Source organism: Gambusia affinis, linkage group LG01, assembly GCF_019740435.1.
Source record: "Gambusia affinis linkage group LG01, SWU_Gaff_1.0, whole genome shotgun sequence".
Taxonomy (NCBI): Eukaryota; Metazoa; Chordata; class Actinopteri; order Cyprinodontiformes; family Poeciliidae; genus Gambusia; species Gambusia affinis.
The window spans coordinates 5,211,845-5,235,382 of record NC_057868.1 but is presented as its reverse complement, the minus strand read 5'-3'; the positions used below and the strand labels follow the sequence as shown (position 1 = coordinate 5,235,382).

The 23,538-nt window shown below is 40.0% G+C and overlaps 1 protein-coding gene across 1 annotated transcript in view; it reads right to left on the bottom strand.

The window, feature by feature from the left end:
* The window catches only part of LOC122828214 (chemokine-like protein TAFA-2), a 95,995-nt gene that overhangs the window by 9,402 nt on the left and 63,055 nt on the right, over nucleotides 1-23,538 (bottom strand). Inside the window, exon 3 of the mRNA XM_044111571.1 lies at nucleotides 2,399-2,548. Within this exon, the coding sequence (XP_043967506.1) occupies nucleotides 2,399-2,548 (150 nt within the window). The remainder of the gene's footprint in view (nucleotides 1-2,398; nucleotides 2,549-23,538) is intronic.

Genomic DNA, 23,538 nt, shown 5'->3' with positions numbered 1-23,538 from the left:
AGATCTCTCTCTCTCTCTGATTAACTTAAATTCATTTTTTATTATTTAAAATTTCAGGCACTATGACACATCTTATTTATAAAAAAAAACTTGCTATGCTATTCCATCATACCCATCACAAAATCTACCCTGGTTATGTGATAAATTGATCAATGTCAAAATGTTTTATTTCTGCTTTTGGCACTCATGACTGCTTCTTACGTTAGATCTGTTATCATAAAGCTATGTTAGTGTTGGTAAAAAAAAACAATTTGTGATTTATCAATTATGCAAGGCAGTCTGACATTTATATGTACCAGCAATATTTGCTAGCCTGCCCTCGGAGACTCATCTCAGCAACTTCAGCGAGGAGCCGCAGGAACCACAAGACCAAAGAGAATCTTGGGAGAAGAGAAGAACCGAAAACTTCTATAACAGGTTTCTTATCAAAGAAAGATTTTTCCTCTCTGGCCCCCAGGTGAGCGCCACACAATCAGACTGAACAGCCAGGGTAACATTTTCCTGGCCGGATTAGGGCTGCATAGTCGACCTTCAAAACATTCCACATTTCAGGTTTTGCTCTTTCATTGTAAATAATGGGTTAATTGAATAAAATGTAGAGAAAAAAACAAAACAAACATCTGTACTCTGTGGACATGATTCGTAGGCATCACATCAGATTTTAGTCTGCAGTATCGAGTACTTCTGAAAAAAGCTCATGAGGCTTTTTTCGTTAAAATTGATCAATTCACAGTTCTTCAGAGGAGTTCAATTGTATTTTGTATGACTGCAGAAAATTCATATGCAGAGAACGCACATTTGACAGCAAGAAAAAAAAAAAAAAAAAGAAGAAGAAAAGCTCGAGGGACGGTATGAAAAGAACCAAGGCTGGAATAAACACATTTTATGTTCAAGTATCAACAATGTTTCATGCTGGATCTCACAAACAAAACGGGATTAATAAAGTTGACAGAATGACAATGGGTTCAGTAGAACCAGTTAGCATGAAACCAGGCCTGATTGTTTCAGTCCAAGTGTCCGTTCTATCTGTATCTTTTTCAGATGCTGTCTGTGTTTTTTTTATTTTGCTTTTTCCTGCATGGCTCTGGTATGAAAACTTTGGTGAATTCCTGCACTCTAAATTCCAAGGTCTTTTTATCCTCTTGTTTTTTATTTCTTTTATTTTTTTTTTTAACAATTCTGGAGTTGGTAAATATGACCAACATCTCTGGCTATTTATGAAAGAAAAGGCTTCTTTTCTTATTTAATACTTATATTGAAAAGTTAAATGTGAAACATTTATAACCATATATTACAGTTTACAGGAAAAAAATATCACAATAGTCCATATCTTCTTGCTACTGATCAAAAAAGCATAAACTATGGTGGAAATATATGACAGTCTCTAAAGATATCTTTTATGAAAAAATAAAAAAATATAATATTATCAACACAAGCAATTATTGCAATCTGTCCATAGACAGATCAAGCGTTGGTGGCTCGGATATGTGGTTTCTTTGTTGAAAGTTTTGAGACTTTGGTTCTGTTCTTAATGTGAGCTTCCTGTTCCACCACATCAATGAGCCTTGATCAGTTAATCAAGACTTTCGTTTCGGTAAACGTGAAATCGTATTTTCCAGTTACAAAGTTAAAGACTTAAGTTAGCCAGAGTTACCACAAAGTTGTATTTTACTGATCTCTAGTCTGAATTTTTTCACTGGTTCGAAATCCCAATATTTTTCATTTGAATCTTTTTAAATGTGGTCAAGGTCAACAAATGAAGCAGATTTTTTTATTTATTTTGCTAAATAGTTTAGCTTAAACAGAGAATAAATCTCTTTATATTTAAAATATGAACTTCATGTGTGAGGCAACGGTGGGGAAATATGCAAAATGATGTGAAAACTTAATTGATTTGTATCACTTTGCATTAACGTACAACTATTCAACTAGATCCAACTTTTATTTGTGCCGGATAAAAACAATAAAAAGTTTAATAAAGAATGGGAGCTGTGTTACAAGAAAAACAAAAACACAGTTACATAAATTAGGCGGCCGAAGTTCCAGAAAGCAATACTGAACAATAAAGTGGCACTAACTCCTCTGTAGCTTTACTGCCAACGCACACATGGGATGCATAAATAGACTGCTGCTAATACAGGGTAAATGTCAGGCAGCACTGTATACATTAGTTCAGTATTTCTCCCAGAGTCACACTGCAAGCACAGCCTCTGTGCAGTGCAGTGAAATAACCAAACAGCAGCTCCGCTCCATCGTCACACCCAGAAAGTGGCAAAACTGTAAAAACCATAAATAGCTTTTTTTCTTCAGCACTCCTCAAATCATCTGTTCATCAGGCACACAGAATTTGCAGATTCATTAGAATATGCACAGACCTCACCCGTTCAGTGCAACTTACCATCAACACAGGAGGGCATCGCCCGAGTGGTGCCGGCAACCTGGCCGGGGAAACAGGAGCATTTGACAGTTTGAGATCTCTCCTCAATCTTGTTCTTGTTGCAGCAGCGGTGAGCAGCAATTACCTCACATGTTCCTGCCTTTACATGCACTGTGAGGAAAAAAAAAAAAAGGAAATTGTGAAAATGAGTTCTTTCCCTTAGCATCCCGTAGTTATTAGGGTAAAAATGCATGTGGATGGAAATTTGGACTGAATCAACTGCCTCTATTCTACTGAATAATGAAACACATTTGGCAGACTGAAAAAGTTGACAACTGAGTCAGTCCAGCACAAACCTTTATCTCAATTAACACACACAAATTTGGCAACAAGAAGATGGTGAAGGCAGCGCGTTCAGGTTTTAGAGATGTTCTCACTAAGCTGTCCGGCCAAATTAACTTTCTGAATCATCATATTCAGAAAATTAATATATATAAATAAATGTACATATCATTATCAGTGTCATTTGTTTCCTGACCAGCAACCAGGGCTTCAGTTAGTGAAGTCATACTGAAAACATAAATTAAGTCTTTTACAGCTCTGTAACATGCATGCAGTATCTGCTAACATTTGCACGGGATTAAAATGCTTTGTTTTAGTGTCGCTCTAACATCTTTGCAGTACAAACACAGGTCTGATGTGAAAAGCCTCTTTACAGCTTTGCGGCTGCCAATTTCTGTTTATATTTACGTGCGCACACATTTCAAACAGGCTGGCATGTGCTTAATTAACAACCAGACCAGCCCTGAGCACAGAAGTCCCTCGAGTCAGGCACAAGAGAGGGGAACAAAGAAAGGCACTCTATATTTGAAGATTTGTGATGTCAACATATGGCCCTTTCATATAAGCCTTTCATCAAATACATGAAAATGTCAAGGACAAACAATAAGGCCTGTCAGAAACTTTGTGTTTAAGTATGCAGCATGTGTGTGTGTGTGTGTGTGCCTTTACACTCGTGCAACAATTTGCACAGGCTACATAGCTTTCTTCTGTTGAGTTCAGACGGGCTTGGGTTTGTATTTGTAGGCATGTAACAAATGACAGTTAACATCTATGTTCAGGGTTGCTACTGTGAAAGTTCTAGCAATATGCAACTTTTTACTTCTTCAAACAGTGGTTGGAAGTCACCGTCATTTCCATTAGAATGTGTGTGTCCACGTTAGAACAAAGGGTGCATGCTGCAGTGAAAACTAAAACAAAGAAACAAATGCCTTTGCTCTGTCCGAAAAGTATTTAACTGCAAAACATCCTCAACTGAGAGACCCCCATATGAATATGTTAAGCAGACTAGCAAAGATTTGAAAAGTTTTCTAATTTGAACTGGTAATGGGGCAAAAGGCAAAGTAGCAGAAACGACAAAATCCAGTCCAATTAAAGTCACAGTGGAAAGCTGTCTGTGACCGAATCTCACCCTCGGTGTGTCTGCCTGACATTGTTCTGTTAGATTTTCCCTTTTGTTCCAAAGGCACCATTTGGATCATTTTAAGAGACTTCAAATGATCAGATTCTCTGGTTTTACTTTTTATAGGTATATGTTTCAGTAAAATGGACACCACTCTTTTATTCTATGAACTACGGCGAGTCAATTTTGAGCTCTGGTTTCATTTTAAAGTGAAGCCCCTTTTTTCTTTGTCCATTTTGTTTTAAAATGCATATATAATAGAAAATACAGTTGACCAGCTCTTAGTCTTTGCTGATACTGACGAGATAAGTTAAAAGTAGTCTAAAATCAAGTGAAGAAGGACACACTTTTAAGAGACACTAGAGTAGGAGAGTGTCCTTGTTGTGTTCTGTGTTTTCCTGTGTTTATTTTGAAGTTTCCTGTGTGTCTGAGTCTCTGTGTTGTCCTGTCTCCCCGTGATTAGTTCCCAGGTGTGTCTCGTTCCCTGATTACCTCTTGTGTATTTAGTGTCACCTGTGTGTGTCTGTCTTCGTCGGGTCCTACGTCAGTGTCAGTCAGTGTACGTCTTGCTACGTCCGTTTTCAGTCTGTGTATGTCGAGTCCTCGTATCGCCTGTTGCTACCTGTAGTGAGCTTCAGCCTTCCGCTCAGCAGTGCTGCCAGGTCTGTGGACTGTGTTTTCTGTTTGTTTGTCTCCATTAAACTCCTCATCTCACATCATCTGGGTCTGCTGCGTTTGCCTCACCACCACCACAACACCATTTCATGACAGAAGGACCCGAACAAGCTGAACGGTGAGGCACGCAATTACCATCATGGACCCAGAGGAAATAAAAGAATTAACGGAGACCATACGCGAGTATGAGGCTGCCATGTCCAAGCCGTACGCTGCTACAAGACGGCTTGGATTCGCCATCCGTTTGGGTCTGCTGCTGGACTTCTGGGTTCCACGTTTTCCGCTTCCTGAGCTGGTGGCATTGCAGAGGGAGGCAGAGTGGGAGCGTGAGGCAGCGTATGCTGTCATGGCTGGAGAACCGCTGCCTCCCAGACCCAAGACTCTGTCCTCCCGATCCACCACCCCCGTTCCGTCGCCTGAAGAGCCAGCAGCAGACCCTCCGCAGCCGGAGCCGCCAGCAGCGCTTCGCGGCGGAGCCGCCAGCAGCGCTTCCGCGGCGGAGCCGCCAGCAGCGCTTCGCGGCGGAGCCGCCAGCAGCGCTTCGCGGCGGCGCCGCAAGCAACACTTCCGCCACCCGAGCCCGTTCCTGCCGCCCGCTCCGGCGGCGCACCCAGCTCCCGTTCCTGCCGCGCTCCAGCCAGCGCCAGCTCCCGTTCCTGCGCCCGCTCCAGCCGGCGCACCCAGGCTCCCGTTCCTGCCGCCCGCTCGGCGCGCACCCGTTCTGCCCTAGTGCTTCCCGAGACTCCTAGTGCTTCCCGAGACTCCTAGTGCTTTCCCGAGACTCCTAGTGCTTTCCCGAGACTCCTAGTGCTTCCCGAGACTCCTAGTGCTTCCCGAGACTCCTAGTGCTTCCCGAGACTCCTAGTGCTTCCCCGAGACTCCTAGTGCTTCCCCGAGACTCCTAGTGCTTCCCGAGACTCCTAGTGCTTCCCCGAGACTCCTAGTGCTTCCCGAGACTCCTAGTGCTTCCCCGAGACTCCTAGTGCTTCCCCGAGACTCCTAGTGCTTCCCGAGACTCCTAGTGCTTCCCCGAGACTCCTAGTGCTTCCCGAGACTCCTAGTGCTTCCCCGAGACTCCTAGTGCTTCCCGAGACTCCTAGTGCTTCCCGAGACTCCTAGTGCTTCCCCGAGACTCCTAGTGCTTCCCCGAGACTCCTAGTGCTTCCCGAGACTCCTAGTGCTTCCCCGAGACTCCTAGTGCTTCCCGAGACTCCTAGTGCTTCCCCGAGACTCCTAGTGCTTCCCCAGACTCCTAGTGCTTCCCCGAGACTCCTAGTGCTTCCCGAGACTCCTTGTGCTCCTCCTTGCCCGCCCGTGCGCCCCAGACTCCTTGTGCTCCTCGCCGCCGTGCCCCAGAGACTCCTTGTGCTCCTCCCTTCGCCCCGTCCCCAGAGACTCCTTGTGCTCCTGTCGACGCCCCGTGCGTCCCCAGAGACTCCTTGTGCTCTCGCCGCCGCGCAGGCGGCCCCAGAGACTCCTTGTGCTCCTCCTCGCCGCCGCCTCCTTGTGCTCCCAGAGACTGCCCCTGCTTCGCCGCCTTGTGCTCCCGTGCGCCAGCTCCTTGTGCTCCTCACGCCCCGTGCGGCCAGACTCCTTGTGCTCCTGCCGCGCCTGCGGCCCCAGAGACTCCTTATGCTCCCTCCGCCCCGTGCCCCTAGAGACTTCGCCGCCACGGACGCGCCGCCGGACAGCCTCCGTGGTTCCCGCCTCCGTGGTTCCCGCCTCCTGCGCGCGGGCGGCCGCCGGACAACCTCCGTGGTTCCCGCCTCCTGCGCGCGCGCAGCCGCGGACAGCCTCCGTGGTTCCCGCCTCCTGCGCCGCGGGCGGCGCGGACAGCCTCCGTGGTTCCCGCCTCCTGCGCCGACGGCCGCCGGACCGCCTCCGTGGTTCCCGCCTCCTGCTGCGCGGGCGGCGCGGACCGCCTCCGTGGCTCCCGCCTCCTGCGCCGAGGTCGGCCCCTGACCTCCTCCGTGGCTCCGCTTCCTGCGCCGAGGTCGGCCCCTGACCTCCTCCGTGGCTCCCGCTTCCTGCGTTTCCACCCACCCAGTTGGGTTTGTTTTGTTTTTATTTTTTGGACTTTGGACCCTCGTGTCTCCGCCTATTTGATAGGTTGTTTTTCGTTCTTTTTCCATAGACTCTGGCCCCCCGTCCAGCTCCCCTCCACCCACCCTTGTTGTGTTTCAGTTTTTGGGCGTCTGGGAGCCGCCCGTTAAGGGGGGGGTACTGTTGTGTTCTGTGTTTTCCTGTGTTTATTTTGAAGTTTCCTGTGTGTCTGAGTCTCTGTGTTGTCCTGTCTCCCCGTGATTAGTTCCCAGGTGTGTCTCGTTCCCTGATTACCTCTTGTGTATTTAGTGTCACCTGTGTGTGTCTGTCTTCGTCGGGTCCTACGTCAGTGTCAGTCAGTGTACGTCTTGCTACGTCCGTTTTCAGTCTGTGTATGTCGAGTCCTCGTATCGCCTGTTGCTACCTGTAGTGAGCTTCAGCCTTCCGCTCAGCAGTGCTGCCAGGTCTGTGGACTGTGTTTTCTGTTTGTTTGTCTCCATTAAACTCCTCATCTCACATCATCTGGGTCTGCTGCGTTTGCCTCACCACCACCACAACACCATTTCATGACAGTCCTAGTCTACGTTCTTTCCTAAATGAGCTTGACAGCAGCATATGCATTTAGCACAGCTCGAAAAAATCAACACACACGGTGAAAACACCTTAATCGAGCCTCCCACAGACATACATGTAGCCAACCCATTTTTAGGCTGAGCACCTGCAGTAGTAATTGACTTAGTATTAGCAAGAGCAGCAGCACGCTGAACTCAGCAGGAGGAGGGCAGTAATAAAGAGGTGGGTTTTACTAGACGAATGATTTGATTACACATATTAGGGTTAATAGATGGCAGAATTTTCTTTCCAATATGGGCCATATGGTAAATTAACAGTGTGCTAAAGCTCCTTGACACAATGGCTGAGTAATTATTTTGGCACTTCTTTGCACAAGTAAGTTAAACAGTCTTTGTGTGTGGCAGAAAGGATGTGACTACAGCAGGCTGGAGAAAATCAGTGCATGCGATGGACAGACTGCGTAGCCGAGAATTTAACCAGATAACGTCTCGAATTGAGATAATAGTACTAATCACTGTAAGACAATATCCTGTGCCCAAAAGCCAGATTTCAGCGGACATGTTGAAAATAACAGCTGTGAGACTAAAACCTTGTTTCTTGTGACTGTTGCGAACACTTTATCTATCAATTTCTCGCCTCCTCTCTGCTGCATCGCCTTCCTGCTACACCCTTTTTGTGTCACCACACCCTCCTGTTATTTCAAAAATGACCCCTCTTTTCTCTCTCATCTAATGCAGGACCATATATTTTTTTTCTTCTGCTCTCGCTCTTGGCTGGGTGCAAAGCAGCTCAGCATGGTAGCAAACTATTATCCTCAATCAGAGTCCCTAAAATCTGAGACTTTTTACACTTTCTATAATGGCTCTTATTCCGTACTGTGAGTATCTCTCTGCTACTCTTAGTTTGATCCTAGTTTTTCTTCTTGGCACGATCGCTTGTTATCTTTGCCTCTCTTAACACAGCAGTGGCTGTTAACCCCATTTACTAAAGATGACATGAAAGTGACAGACTGACAGATGGACACATCGCCTGAACAACCCAGAGGGAGTGAATGAGTGTGTGTGAGTCTCTCTGTGTGTAATAAATCACTTGATCCCAGCAGGGTGCTCTTTCAAATGCCATCCTTGCCACTGATGGCCTTTCTCTTACTTGCACACAGATAAATTTAAATACAAGTAGTGAAGCAAGTAGATGGAAAACTGGATGTCTACGGGAAAAAGACGAAGAAAAAAAAAAACTGGACTAAAAATATTTTCAGTGATTGCTTCTTATTTTCAACTTCTATCTAATGACAAAATTGTTTTGGAAGAATACATTTATTAGAGCCTTGTTTCTTTGCTCCAAGAAAAAGGTTTCCTTGTAATCTTTTGATCAATCAGACTTTGGCATATTTTTAACTCATCTATGGAAATTCTTATCGCAAATTACTTCTAGAGAAACCCGAAGAACTCAAAAATATGTACGGTAGAACAACAGTGTATGGAAGACAAGCCTTAAGCTTCACATTCAGTTTGGAAGTAGTTAAAAAAAAACACACACATTTTATGGAAATTGTCATTTACTGGATTGAACGTAAAAGCAAGATATATAGAGAAAAATCATAAATGTACTCTAAAAAGGCAGACAGAAATTTTGACCAAGAATACTTGCAAATGTTAGTGTGCACAGTCTGAAAAACACATAAAGCAAAAAAAGAGATGACTCAAGACTTTTGCTCAATTTTGAATGTTCCTATTTTGCTTTTGTATAAATGTCATTGTTATATGACTTTTATACTACAATAATAACACTTGATTTAAAAAAAAATGTTTCTGACTACAAACACAGCAGAAAGAGTAGAGTAATACTCTTTCAGCATCCACTTTCACTTTATAGGATATTCTCACTATTTTCTCAGATGTGTAATTGGAAGTCAGATGATACAACAATTGTGAACCTAAATAATTCAGTGTCTTCCAGCTGCTTTTAATGAGTGCCACTGACAATAAAGTTCTGTAAAGCCATATACCAGCAGAGCTCACAGAAAAACCTGGAAGCTGTCACATGTCAAGCTTCCAGCTGTGCATACCTGTAAGAACATGTTTTATGGGATAATTGGGATGATCTAACCTTAAATGTAGAGGCGTGCTCGATCCTTATCTACTGTATATCGCACATTTTTAAGTGCCTGCAGGGTGAAATTACAATGAGCCTCACATAAATCCGGCTTCCACTGGAAGAGGAAAAGTAAATAATTATTTTTAGGTCATACAAAGAATAAAAGAAGCTCTTTTGTAAAACTCCACTTGCATCATGTAAGTTGGTAAGACAAAGGCAAATTATCACTCTTTTGGACAATACGGTCTTACTCTTTTACCTTTTCGTTTCATGGTATTATAGTTATTGTGTTGTCGCATTTTAATGTTTCCGATAGGAGGAGTCTTGTTTAAGCTCAAATGTCTCAGGAATAATGAAAATATCTTTTAAAAGGTTGTTATAAATCTTCTTTTTTGAAATGGTTGGGCATTGTTTTGATCCTACTAACGCACCCGCAGTAGTTCTGAGGGGGAAGAGGGTTTGGAGACGGAAGGTGGGTCTCTGCCGGTACCAAGGGAGAGGGCCCGGCAGGGGGGGCCACCCCTTTTGGAGTGTTGTAGTTTGGGTGCGTGCTCAGACCATGTCCTGGAGTGGTGAGTTGAGTTGCTTTTGTGTGGCCAATGACTCTTGGGGATGTGTTGGACCACCTATGGGCAGATGTCATTATGCAGGGCTCTGGTAAGAATCACTCCTTCCTGACCTTTCTCTGATCTACTCATATGCTCACCCAATCACAAACACACACACACATTGATTCACACATACACAAATAATCCAAGTTTTTGTAGGTCATACAAATGCAGGTTACTATTCCACCAATGTAACCAGTCTACTTTCCAGAGGCACACAATCAGGATGTCATCTTTACATCTTTTTTGAAGAGCAAAACTCTTTGTGGGACATGTCGGCCGAAAACCCCCAACATGGTGTGACGGAAATGCCAAGACAGACCACATCAAAAACTGAAAACTAAGCAAAAAACTAATAATTCTAAATAAAACCAGTTAAAAATCATGCATATTTTTCTATTTACATATATCTTGTCTAAAATGTCCTGCTGACATAATGGAATTGCCTTTGCCTTTTGTATATTGTTCCTCCCCAATTAATACAATTGGGAACATTTCAGCCCACTCTTAAATTAAGCACTGGAGGATGTGGAAAATAAGAATGGGAGGAATGAGCAACAGCAGGGAGTGAGATTTAGCTCTTATCTAATCCTTCAATTCTTTTCATTGACACAATTCAAAAGAAGTAGTATATTGTCATATAATATTTAACTGTCACAGAAGCCAATGCAATGTCCTGTTTTGTGAAATTTTAAGATTCACCTTTGCAATCAATCTCAATCTTCAAATAATAATAAATAAAAATGAACAACTAACAAACATAGTAAGGAATATCACTTTTACAAAAAAATAATCTAATCAGTAGTTCAATGCAATATGATGAATAATTGTAAGTGACAATGTTGACTTCACTCAACAGGTAAAAATAAATAATGTAAACATTGAAAATAATTGACTTGCTAAGATTTTCTCTTTTTTTTCATTGTTGACCTCTTTCTCGTCTGCCATAGATCTGGCACATCATCCTTCTTTAAATAACTGACACAGAAATTACAACAAGTATACTACTCTAAACACCACAGTTGTTTACACACAGTCCTCGTTTCACGGGTATAAGTGTTTAAGCATTTTCTTGAGCAGAATAGAGGTATTTTTATAGAGAAAATTAGTACAGAGTGCATGCCAAGTTTATTGGATTACAATGTACATTTTCCAATGAATGCATGTGTGTCCATCATGGACTGCGTGTGTGTTAATTAGATTAGATTGGCCTCTGAGATGGCACCATCATAAACAGAGCAAATTAAAATTCTGCTTCAGAATAGGCCAAGAAAATGAGAGTGGAGCGATAGGGTGGAAAGCCCACTTGTTCACTTCCCTTTTCTGTCTGTGTTGGTTTCCATTCATTCCAGTATCTGAAAGCTTTCTGCTTAAGCTGAACTCCAGCCCCCATATCTAGTACCACAGCCTCTATGTGCAGCAGTGATTATTAAAAGATTATAAGAGGTGTAACACTGTAAAATTCTTGTGTCTAAGCAGATAACCGGCATTTCATCAGCGATTCTGTCTTATAAACAATAATATTACTTGTTATTAATTTGGTGTTAAGAGATGAGCGTTTTGTTTTATGATATATTTACCACTAAAGACAACAAAACATATTTTAACTTTTCTGCAAAATTTACCAACTGCACAATTAATAAATGTTATAAAATAAGAATCATTTCAAAAGAGCAGAGGAAATCTTATGTTTTTTGAAAAATATTTGTTGTTTATCTCTTCCTGAGAGATGAGCGCCTTTTCTGGTAACCAAGTGCCACGAAGTAATCCTCTCATTTTTACTTTTGCAAAATTTAGCAACTGTAAATTTCTTATGTCTGAGCAGATAACCGGTATTTCAAGAGAGATTATGTTTTCATAATTAATAATATAATAACATTGCTTGTTATTAATGTGGTGTTAAGAGACGAGCTGGTAACCAAGTGCCATGAAATAAACATCTGATTTTTACTTTTTGCAAAAGTAACAATCAGAAGACAGTACATTATCATTACCACAAACATTAACAGGCAGTGTCTTCCATTAGTGCACTGCCCACATTAGCATTAGCCTCCCTAAAATAAGCTTTTAGCTATTTTTTAAAATTTATTAACCGTGTTTAGCAGTGACGTGCGGTGAGGTTCATAGCTGGTGAGGCACTGACGTCATCAGAATCAGATTTGCAAATCGATGCATAGATTGACAGCAGTTTACAGGTTATGTTTCACTTCTGCATCCTTACACATACAAACTGTAGCTCACAAAACACACATATTATCTCCTGCTTCGATTGAAAGTCCACTTGAGAAAACTTTTTTGGTGTTGTAATGTAGTCATCCATGTCGAAAGTCGGGATAAGCGAGAGGAAAAAAATCACTATCTCTATTATAATCTATCGCTGCACTTGACTTGCTTCCCGAATCGTTTAGCCTAGCTCGCTGTCACTTACTCGGCAGTTGAGGAGTGAACAAGACGAACGTCTGGGATCTTGAGCGCCCCCTGCCATGAGGCAAGAGAACTGCCTGCCTCACCTCGAACCTGTTCTCTGCCGCTTATAATCGCTATTACACGAAACACGTTACACAAACACAGTTGGTGACAAAAGCACTGTACATTATATACATAAGCTAAATTATTGGAAATAAGTTCACATATTAAATTTGTTTAAACCATTTTATTGACGCCGTACAGCAACATGCTCTCTCCGCTTAGCAGCCAGCGCAGAGCCAGGGGTTGCGCAATCCAAGGTGAGGCAGAGCTCGCTGCTGCCTCACCGGTATCGCTTCCAAGCATTTGAATGGGAAAATAAGAAAATTCAGCGATTTTGAACAAATAAAAATCGAAATTGGTGAAGCTACATGAAAAATAAATATTTTTTAGTACAAACCACCGGATGAATATAACAATTTAAATTACTTTATGATTATATATTTTCTTTCTTTCCATGATGGCTGGTGAGGCACTGCCTCACCTGCCTCCCCTGACCGCACGTCACTGGTGTTTAGCGTACTGAATGGACGTTGTTAATGTAAGACAACATGCTAGAGGCACCCCAGATGCCACTGGCAGCATGTAGGCTAGCATTAGCATTTTGGCTAATTTTAGCTTCTAAACTAATTTCAACATACTGAATATATTAGTTGTGTCCGAATTCAGAGTCTGCATCCTTTGAAGAACGAATTTGAAGGTCAGTTACGTCATAGCGTAGCGACAAGGTCTGTCTTTTTTTTTTTTTTTTTTTTTTTTATTAAACAATTTGAACAAGTTTACAATACCACTAGGCATGTACACGCAAGAAGAAAACAAGTCCTACAGGCTCATGGCACACATAATTATAACACAAATAAAAAAAAAATTTAATAAAAAAACATAAAAATAAAGAAAGTAAAATAAAATTATAAGTTAAAATAGTCAGACATCAAACAAAGTGATAGCAGAGACTAAAATAAACAAAAAAAGACAAAACAAAACAAAACAAAGGGGCATTAAAGCTCAAATAAATTTAGATCAATATAGGCGTTCAAAAGTTGTATTCCCTGCTTGTTTTTCAACAGTTTTAAGGTTCCGAAGTGGTTGACCATAAGGAGGTTTTTAAAGGCAGAAAAGTCAGGATTTCTATTTCCCCATTTACAGGAGTGGATGAAGAATTTGGCGAGGATCAGCAGGTTGTTAAGAATGAGGTCAATTCTTCTGTCTCTGTGGGTGGTTCCAAATATTATATCCTCTCTTTTTAAGGAACAATGCAGGGAAAGTTTTGATGAAATCCAGTCCTGGAAGTTTCTCCAAAATGTTCCAGTTTGCACACAATAGAAAAAGAGATGATCTGTAGTTTCAATGTCATTGTCACAAAAGGTACAGCTGTTGCTATCAAAGTTGAATCTTTGTCTTAATAGTTCCCTGGATGGAAAAATGTTATTGAGAATTTTAAAATGAACTTCTTTAACTTTAGGACTCAGAGGGTATTTAAGGTAAACAGTTCTCCACTTATTAACCTCTGAATCAGAAATCAGATTTAAAATTGAATTTTTATTTGGTCTGACAGGAAATATAAAATTAGTTAGATGCTGACGCATCCGCTTGTTAGAATTACTTTTGTTCAAAAGGTTAACTCCAAACAGTTGAAGAGATGGTAACTGAAGGTTAGCTGAGTGAATATTTAGATTTTGAACCAGATATTTGACTGCAGTGGGGATAGAGTTCTTCACTGTGTTAAATTGAGTACGTAAGCAGTTCAAATTGTACAACAAGCAAAATTCGTCAAAAGACAACCAATCTCCACTGTTATTAAGTAAATGTCTTATGGACCAAATACCTTTTTCCATCCAGTGATCCAAATACAGAGACTTATTCCTGTGTAACACATATCTGTTATTCCAGATGGGAGTTTGGTGAGGAGTAAAGTTGTGTGTGTACATTAGTTTCCAACACAGCAAAACCTGCTTGTGAAAGGCAGATAACTTAACAGGAAGTCTGTTGACGTCAAAGTCACATCTAAGAACAAAATCTATGCAACCAATCTTTTTAAACAAACCGCGACAAGGTCTGTCTGAATTTGAAGATTCCTTCAAATGTATCCTTCTTATCCCGAGATTTGAAGGATGGGTCGGGTGAATCCTTCACTGCTCACCATATCTCATAATTCATTGTGGGTCAGAGTTATCAACAGTGGCATCAGAAAGTGAAGAAAGCTGTTAGTAAATTTGTATCTATTACATTTTAATTGACACAAAATTTACTCTAAAAGATTTTTAGGTGAGATGTACCAGTTTAAATATCAAATATATGTTCAGTTTATCAAAAGTTTTCATAATTACAATATCAGTCCGACGTTACTGTTACCGTTATATTATTCGCCAACTGAGCTTGACAGATATCAGCTGGCAAGCCGATTGAGGAAACACATCACTCACGACACATTATTTTGAAAATCCAAATGGCTTTTCACTGATGAATGCAAGACAAACACAGATATAATTAAGCGTGGTTAATGTTAATGTATTTTAATTACTCCTCACTGAATCATTTTGGTTGACATGTCATAGTCCTTAACTGCCATGAAAGCGTGTTCATCGTTATATTTCAGTTAAGATAGAACTGTTATGCCTTTACTGAGAGCTGAAGATTGTATTTGATAATGAATAAATCTCTTCCTTTATTCTTTGTTATAGAACTGTCCTATACAATTTGTAATATTGTATATAAATTTTTTCATTATTATTATTATTGAACAGCTTTCTCTGCCAATGCGATAAAAAGTTAATGTTGAAATGTAAGTAAATCTCAGCATAAAACAAAGCACTTCTGATATTTTGGCATTTTCATTGAAACGTACTTGGCAGTATCAATGTTAATCAAGACTTTACACTAATTTGCCCATGTGTTTTAGGGACCAAGGAGCAGACGGGAAATTTTATCTCTCTCAGGGGTCAAAACAGCCACTTGTTCACAGGGGCCAAAAATTCTGCTACACTAGCCTGGAGGTAAAATAACTTTCCAGTTTTATTTACCTCTATCCAGAAAACTGCGGCATTGCTTTCAAGATACCACTATTCTTCCTCTTTTAGTAATTATGTCAACAAATTAAGTTTATTTGACATGATACAACACCTAAGCATACTGTGCAATGTTTTGTGACTTGCTCTGAAAAACTTTATTCCTTTCATGATTCAAATATTTTCTCTCTCTTTTTTTCTTTGGGCTTGGTCCATTCTAGAGAAGATGGGCCTCCAGGACGTAGTAACACCGTCTCAGGCCAAACCAAAAAAGGGATAACCTTAAAAAATATATATGAAGTATGTAATATTTTATTGTCACAATTAATTGAAAATAACTCTAAGAGTGCAGTGTATTGCTGTATTTGTCAACTACTGTTTTCTCATTTATTCTTTAGGACTACAAATGTCCTGGCTCAGGAGAGGGAGTGAAAGGGAAGTCCACTACTGCAACCTGGCCTTAGTTTGTCCAGATGAATGGAGCCTCCTTACCAGATGAGGCTCCAGGGCCAAGCGCAGTAGTGGGTGGACGTCATGAAGAGGAAGAGGAAAGTGGTGTCATTAAAAGAACTGGAGCTTTTATCAGTTCAAGAAGTTCCAGTTCTTGAACTGATAAAAGAAGATAAGCGATTACAAAGAGAAGCAGAAGACAGAAGAGCTCAGGAGAGCAAGGAGAGACTTGATCAATTATTATTTATTTTGCAAAAAATTGCATAGATATAATTATTTTAAAAATGAAGTTCTTGAACACTTTTCCAGATTATGAATTTGTCTTTTAATAAACAAATTCATATGATTTACAATATAGATATATAAAATTGGTTCCATTTTGAATTTTAAATAACAAGTACAAACATTTTAAATTAAATTACATTCAGTTTGGTTCAGTTCGCTTTATGAAACAAATATCAAGTAATGTATATCAATGAAAGCCATTTACACTGAAAACTGCAGAATTAACCTCAGTGACCTATTCCTGGAAAACCTTTGACAAAAAAAAAACAAAAAAAAACAAAACATAAGAACAGGAAGTCTTTGTCAGTGTGCCTAAATCTGTTAAGGCAAGATCAGAGATATGGACAAGTTGCTGCAACAGAGACGTGACTTTTTTTCTGAAAATCGATAAAGAGCCAAGTGACAAGAAAAATGAAACAAAAGCCAGGCTTGTGGAGATATACATCTCATTATGCATATCACATGGATTTACAGAAAGCTTTTCTAAGTAGGAGAAAATGCTTCTACACACACAAAATCTTTTTTTCTTCTTCTCTGCTTCAGGCTCAGAATAGAACTAGAAAATTGTATCTATTTTCTGTTTGAATACTTTCTCCTTAATTGTTACCATGTCATGCCATGTTATTTTTAAAACAGTTCAAGAACAAGTATAGTAGCTGACCAAAATGTTGTACAAAGAATGAGAGAGAAAAAGAATAGATCATTAGAACAGCTGATAGTTACCGCGCTGCAATATAAAAGTTTAAATACAAGAGGAGCCTAGATTACCAAAACTAGGCGACTTAAAATTGTCAATTTCTCTGATTTTAATTTGTATAGGTATATATTTAAGTAAAATGAACATTGTTTTTGTTTTTATTTTTTTTCTTCTATGAGATACTGACAACATGCGAAATTCCAAGCAAAAAAGTTGGTATTTATTTGCAGAAAATGAGAAATGTTCAAAATATCTAAAAACGATCCAGTGCTTCCAGACCTCAGATAATTCAAAGAAAACAAGTTCATATTCACTTAGAAACAACAATACTAATGTTTTAACTCATGAATAGTTCACAAATTAGTATTTAGTGGAATAACCATGAGTTTTTCAATGGGGTTCAGTCCAGTGGTCTTTTAATATTTTCCAGAGCTGTGGGTTTCACAGCGCGTCCATAATTTAGTCACTTGCAGACAAGGATATAATGTGAAAAACACAAAAACCTTGCCTTTGAAAATAGTCGCTTAGATGCAGAATGTAGTGTTACGATAGAACTCATTGTTTGTTTTCTGTCATTGAAGAACTCATCAGCGAATAACAAAGTAACCACATCAAGCATTGCCATATCCTGCGAATTTTCAGGTCAAATGTGAATCTGGAAAGGAAAAGGGAATGCGCGGTAGGATGGTTGTGCAAACAAAGAACATTTACATGAACAATTTTCATGTAAATGTTCATTGCATTACTTTTGAATGCAATGGCTGCTTTTCAACTTAAAACTTTCATGAACTTCTGGATGATCAACCTGTTAAACACCACTCTCTCCCAAATCAAACAAATATCTGTGATGGTCCTGCTAACTGACATATGACCACCTTGTGCCAGATTGTTTTTCACACAGCAAGACTGGGCTCCTGATTCCTCTGCACAGATTCCCTTCACTCCTATTGCAGCTTAGACACAAGAACTATATCTCCACACCAGCAGCATGGCTAATGTCCAGCTAAATCATAGAGGATATTAGTTCATGCGACAGGGTGAGCCTGGTGACACATGGCATGTCCTGACTTATTAGCAAGCCCATCAGCACCGCCGCTGCTACCACATAGCAGACGATTTGTACTAATTTGTGCTGCAGGCAAGATATTAGGGCAGTGAATTGGATATAAATTGTTAATATGTTCAGATGAATTAACATAGCATTACCACTCAACCATTAACCTGAAGCAGTGTGTGTGAGGGCTGTAAACCCTGTGTTCATTTTTTCCTTGCTGACTAATGGTGTCTTTTCAGGAGCACACCTACATTTCCTCCCTCATCCGTATTTCCACGTTATCTTCTTTGGTGTCTCCTCACCCTCCCAGTTCGCCTCACAGGTTGGAAGTCTGCAGAGTACAGGAGTATTTGCATCCTTTTTTCACACTCCAGTAGCCTTTTTTTTTCTCTTTGCATTGTTGTTAGCCATAAGCTATTTTTGTCACTTTCATACTGGTGTCTCCTTTCTTTCTCTGCTTCCTCCAGCTTGTCCTTCTGTGTAATACTGGCAGATCAGCAGAGAAAGAAACACATGATTGTATTGAGTCCAAACACCCCCTCCTGGGTTTTTCTCTTTGTCAGTCAGGGAACAGAGATGGATCTATACCACAGCAGCTTTGTTGATGAGGATTTCATTCTGTCTGAATTCTGCCCCCGTCAAAGGAATAAAGATGGACACTCCTAAACGTCAAGCTGTGTATTTCACTTTCAGTTGGCGTGTGCACGCATGTGCGAGAGCGCAGAAACTGAGTTATGACTGTTAGGTATAGGGCTCTGAAGCAGTGTCATTTCACAGATCGTGAAAAACGGCTTGCTATCAGCCTGTTTACTTTCACCGAGAAGACTGGACAATCCCATAATTTGCAGCACACCCTGCCCAAAGTCAAAGCACACAATGCTGCTTGTCTCCTGAATCCAAGATTATGGATTGTTGCATGGCTTTTAGAACTTACGTTTTAGGGATATTACAGCAAGTCATCACTCAAAGTAGTGCAGCACCAAGCAAGTTCAACATGGCAAAGCTTTTTTATGTTATCTAGATCAAACATTAGATACTAAGCTTCTACTTGTCCCCCATACTATCAGTACATTTTCTTTTTTTCAGCTCTCATTTTTATTTTAAATCTCCAAATAAATAATTTCATAGCTACGCAATTAAGCAATGGCATACAAATGTTTTGCATGATGACTGTTTTCATGTGTTGTTCAGATAAAGTTCTGAAAAAAGGTTTAATCTTCTGCAGTGAAATTCAATATGTCATTGAATTTAACTACAAATACTATCAGAAAACTTTGATTTCCATTTATTTTTCTTTTGATCCCTAAAGAGAGTCTGGCTCTCTTTAGGAACTAAGACCTAAAGAGAGTGTTTATTACTTAGTAACCAAAATAACTAAGTAACTTCTTGCTATTAGATTTTTTTAGTCATGTAACTACATTTTGTCCCATTAGACTAAACTAGTAAATTCTAAAAAAAATAATGCTATAAACTTTAGTTAGATAAACTGAGTATGAAATTGCCCCAATTATAAAATAAAACAGAAGTAAACTATATTGTCCCTCAGTGGAAAATTCAGGTATATTAGGAGTGAAGTGACACACACATTGAATCAAGCATTCACAGTAAGGTAAAATTATATAAAACAAACTGTCCAATGAGTGCAAACGTACAGCATAAGCAAAAATAAATAATCTCTAAATTGTAAAGTAATGTACAATTTACTTTACGTACGTTATTTTAGACCAACCGAAAAAAATATATATTCCAAGGACAATTGGTTGCTTAGCGTAAAAGCAAACCAGCAGAAAAAAATAAAATAGATGTTTCAGATTTATGTCAATTTTACATTTTTTAAATACCTGTAGAAGATCCTGCTTTTAATACAGAATTTACAATTTTTGGGTCAAGACATTCTTTTGAGTACTTTTTAAAGACTCCATCATCCAGAAAACTAATTTGAGTTCCTTTTGCTTCAAATGTAGTCTTTTTTATCCTCCATTCACAAAGAAACTACCTGACATAATGACTACTACCCTTGATACCTTGACAGCTACACAAACACATCTGAAGTTTCATTCAAACTATGCTGGAACATAATGGCACAATGGATGTCTAGGATTAGAGTGTTTTATTCATAATTCAAACACTTCCATTGGCTGTCGGACATTGACAGGTCATCTGATGAGCTCTGTGATTGGTGCGTTGAGCTCATCTGCTCCAAACGCTTCCCTTCTGTTGTGTCAGCACTTTCTCTCAAACCGCATTCATCGGGACAGATCATTACATCCCTCCTCTCCTTGGGTCTCTTGCTTCTTTCTGTCTCTCATCCTATCCCTCACTACGAAATGAAAGGGAAACCCTGGTGTGTATGAGCCGGGCTAGCAGCAGAGCCAGAGGTGGAAAGATGAGAGGAGTGAGAGAGAGGAGGGATGAAGGCAAAGAAAAGGGAATAGAAAAGACAGGCAGATGAGAAAAAGCACAGCCTGCACAGACTGTAAATGCTGTGAGGGACAGAGAGAGTTTGTGTTGGAGGGCAGATTGGTCTCTGTTAGAACTCCATGGGGAAGAAATTGAAGAACCTGCAGTGCTGGGTTATTAATGCAATGAAATTAAAGCCTATAGACATGCCTTGTCTTGCAGAGACACTAGGTGAGTTCTTTTTAAAGAGGATGAAAGAGGTGCATTTCATACGTGGCAGACATTTCTTTTTAATTCATCACACCAAACAAAAATTAATGAAGTAAATCCAAACAGCATATATGTCCACTTAAGCCTTGAAAGACTGGGAGACGTGGTTGCCTATCATCAGTGGTCAAAGGGTGGGACACGGGATACTCGTCCATGTGATGGACATTTCACCAGTCCATCACAGGAACAATGATGGGCTGGTGAAACGGCCAAAGTAGCCTGGTAAAAACCAGCCCCTTGTTCTATGGTCTCAAACTGCATTCCTCGAGGGTCAGAGTGCGATAACGTTTAGACGTATCCCTTGTCCCAAACACTTGACTGCATTAATGTACTGTTAAATGCAAAGGTGTTCTTGTCGTCTGGGTGTTGTTCTGGTTCACTGTCAATGTTTGCAGGGTTGCAAAAAGAAAAGCGATCAATTTTCTTAATGCCACTTGTTTTCTTGTTGTTGTGAGGAGATCATAATATCCTCAGTTAAAGAGTTTCAACTATTGACCACTTAGATGCCTTTACACAAACCAGGGTTGACTTTCCCTCCCATTGTGCATTGTTGTGCAGTGCCTACAAACCTTTGCTAAGGAAAGTCAAACATTGCACAGGAGGAGTGACATTAACAACATCGGTCCCTGCTGGACTGCTGCACTTTTATGGTGTATTAAGGTACTTTGCTGATGTCACTCTTGGCAACAAAATTGACTTAAACTGTTCTTTTGTTGCTGTGAAAAGAACAGTTTAACTCACCCGGTCACATTACTGAATGAGTTAAAGAACAACTTTCACGTTCTTATTGAAACAAAACTTCACAAACATGTCATTTTCCACATAGCTCCATTCAGCTCTGGCAGGGGTCTAATTAGCTGGGGGAACTGAAAACACCTGAGTGGGTGAACAGGCCATTAAAAGGCCCTCAGTGTCGTCTGTACACCCACGCTGGTGTTTTCACCTACCTTTGCCAGAGGTAGCCATAGATCTTTCTCAGGACTGTGTGGGCACATGCACACAGACACCTTCCTGACTCACCTTTTGTGTTTTAACGAGAAACATCTTTAATTTCAGCACTGCTCTGCCCATTCGGAGCGGGAGGCTAATCAGCAAAATAACTGCAAACACATCTGTGTGGGTGAGCGCACAAGCTTGCACAAAAAAAAAAAAAAAAAAAAAAAAAGAGAAAATTCTGCTTTTTTTTTCTTTTTTTTTTCTTTTCTTTTTTTTTCTTTTTTACTGCACCCCTTCTGTGTGTTCAGTTCTCTTACTTTACATTTTGGTAATATCCACTTTTTTTTTCATTGAAGGGAATAATATTCCAGCCACTGCTGCAGAGCAAATATTCAGTATTTACTTTTGGGCTGCTTGTATATCTCTCCTCAAACACACCTGGGGAGACATTAAAGAGCTCAGCTGCAAAAACCTTTCTGAAAATGAGGAGTAGGGATTTTTATGCATATTTCATCATTTCCACAGATTAATTACAAACCGCATTGTAATATTTTCAGAGCAGTTGAAGGACCTGGGAAAATATTAGGATATGAGCGAGCACATTGAAGTGGAGGCTACGTATTTCTCTTAATTTCTGCTTCCTATCCATAGAAAAAAGGTTTTAGAAGGCCACAGTAGTGTCTGGCACCTTGTTGGTGCAACATGACCTTTAACAGAGAAATCTTGTTATTTTCCTTATGCACAAAAAATAGTTGATATACAATTTAATTTTCTTTTTTAAAGGACATTCATTGTTAAATTCTCTTCAGATTCTGCAATGGAAAACACTTGAACTTTTTTAGTTAATATTCAGTACAATTATATACAAAGTGAAACAGATAAATGTTAGCATACCTGTTTTTATGAAAAAGAAATTCTCAGAGGAGAGTAATAAAAAGACACAGCACAAACATAAACATCCTATTTTGACATCTTGGGAAAGATGGAAAGGAATTGTATCATAAATTTGTGGACATGAGTGACACATCTCTTATATTGGATGTAATACGTAACAAGAAATGTATGTTTTTGACATGCAGCACTCATTGCAGATGTGCCTTATCCAAACTTGAATTAATATTTATTAAAAAGGGCCTAATGGGTTTGCTGCAATGATACAGGAGCAAAGCACAACCCATGCATGGGGGCCCTAGCCCCAGATGCAGCTGTCACATGTTAGAGTCCCAGCCTGATCACATTTACTGCATGTCTTCCACTTCTCTTTTTACCCATTTTCTTGCCTGATCACTCTCAAATAAAGCCCACTAGAGCCAATAAAACCTTAAAAGAAAAAATAGAGGGCCTAATAGAGAACAGTTGGCAAGTAAATGTTTGCTAACGTTTGAGGAGTAGTGGGAAACACGAGAATGAGACAACGCTGAAGTCACTGATCCAGAGCATTTGAGTCAAGAGGAATTTCACGGCTGCTGAGGCATCTTGAGAAATTTTATTTAACTTTAACCAAAAATCAGGACTCATATTGGTTAGATTTGGACCGAGTTTCTCATGCCTGTAACTATTCTGTCTGTAACAAAAATAAAACAAATTCAGAATACAGTTCAGCATCAGTTTCTTTGTAGCCTTCATTCCTGATGCAATCTACCGAGCAATACAATGCAGCTACAGCAAACGGTGACTGCTGCACTTACAGGTGGCCAGTCTGATAATGTAACATAAATTTATTACCAGTTTTGTGTTTAGAAATCTAAAGCTTTTTACTATGGAAAAAGAAACAACGTGCTTACATAAAAACCTAAACACCACTGAAGGACAAAGAAGCCATAAGCACGTTAATGCAGGAGGTACCGATGAAACTGCGATTCTTCTTTTTGATGGTGTAAACCATATATAAGTCATCTCACATCCATTTTTAAGACTTTTGTCTGACTCAAGGATACACAGTCCTGTATTGATTCACTCCACATATAGTACAACGATGCATTAGAAAGACACAAACATACACATGCACACAGGAAACAAACCAAAAAAACAAAACAAAACAGAGCAACAGAAGGCCAGGAAGGGTGTCCGATTGTTTCCGGACTATCTCTCTTAGAAATGAAAAAATAACATGAGTTTCTATTAATCTGAACCAAAGTAA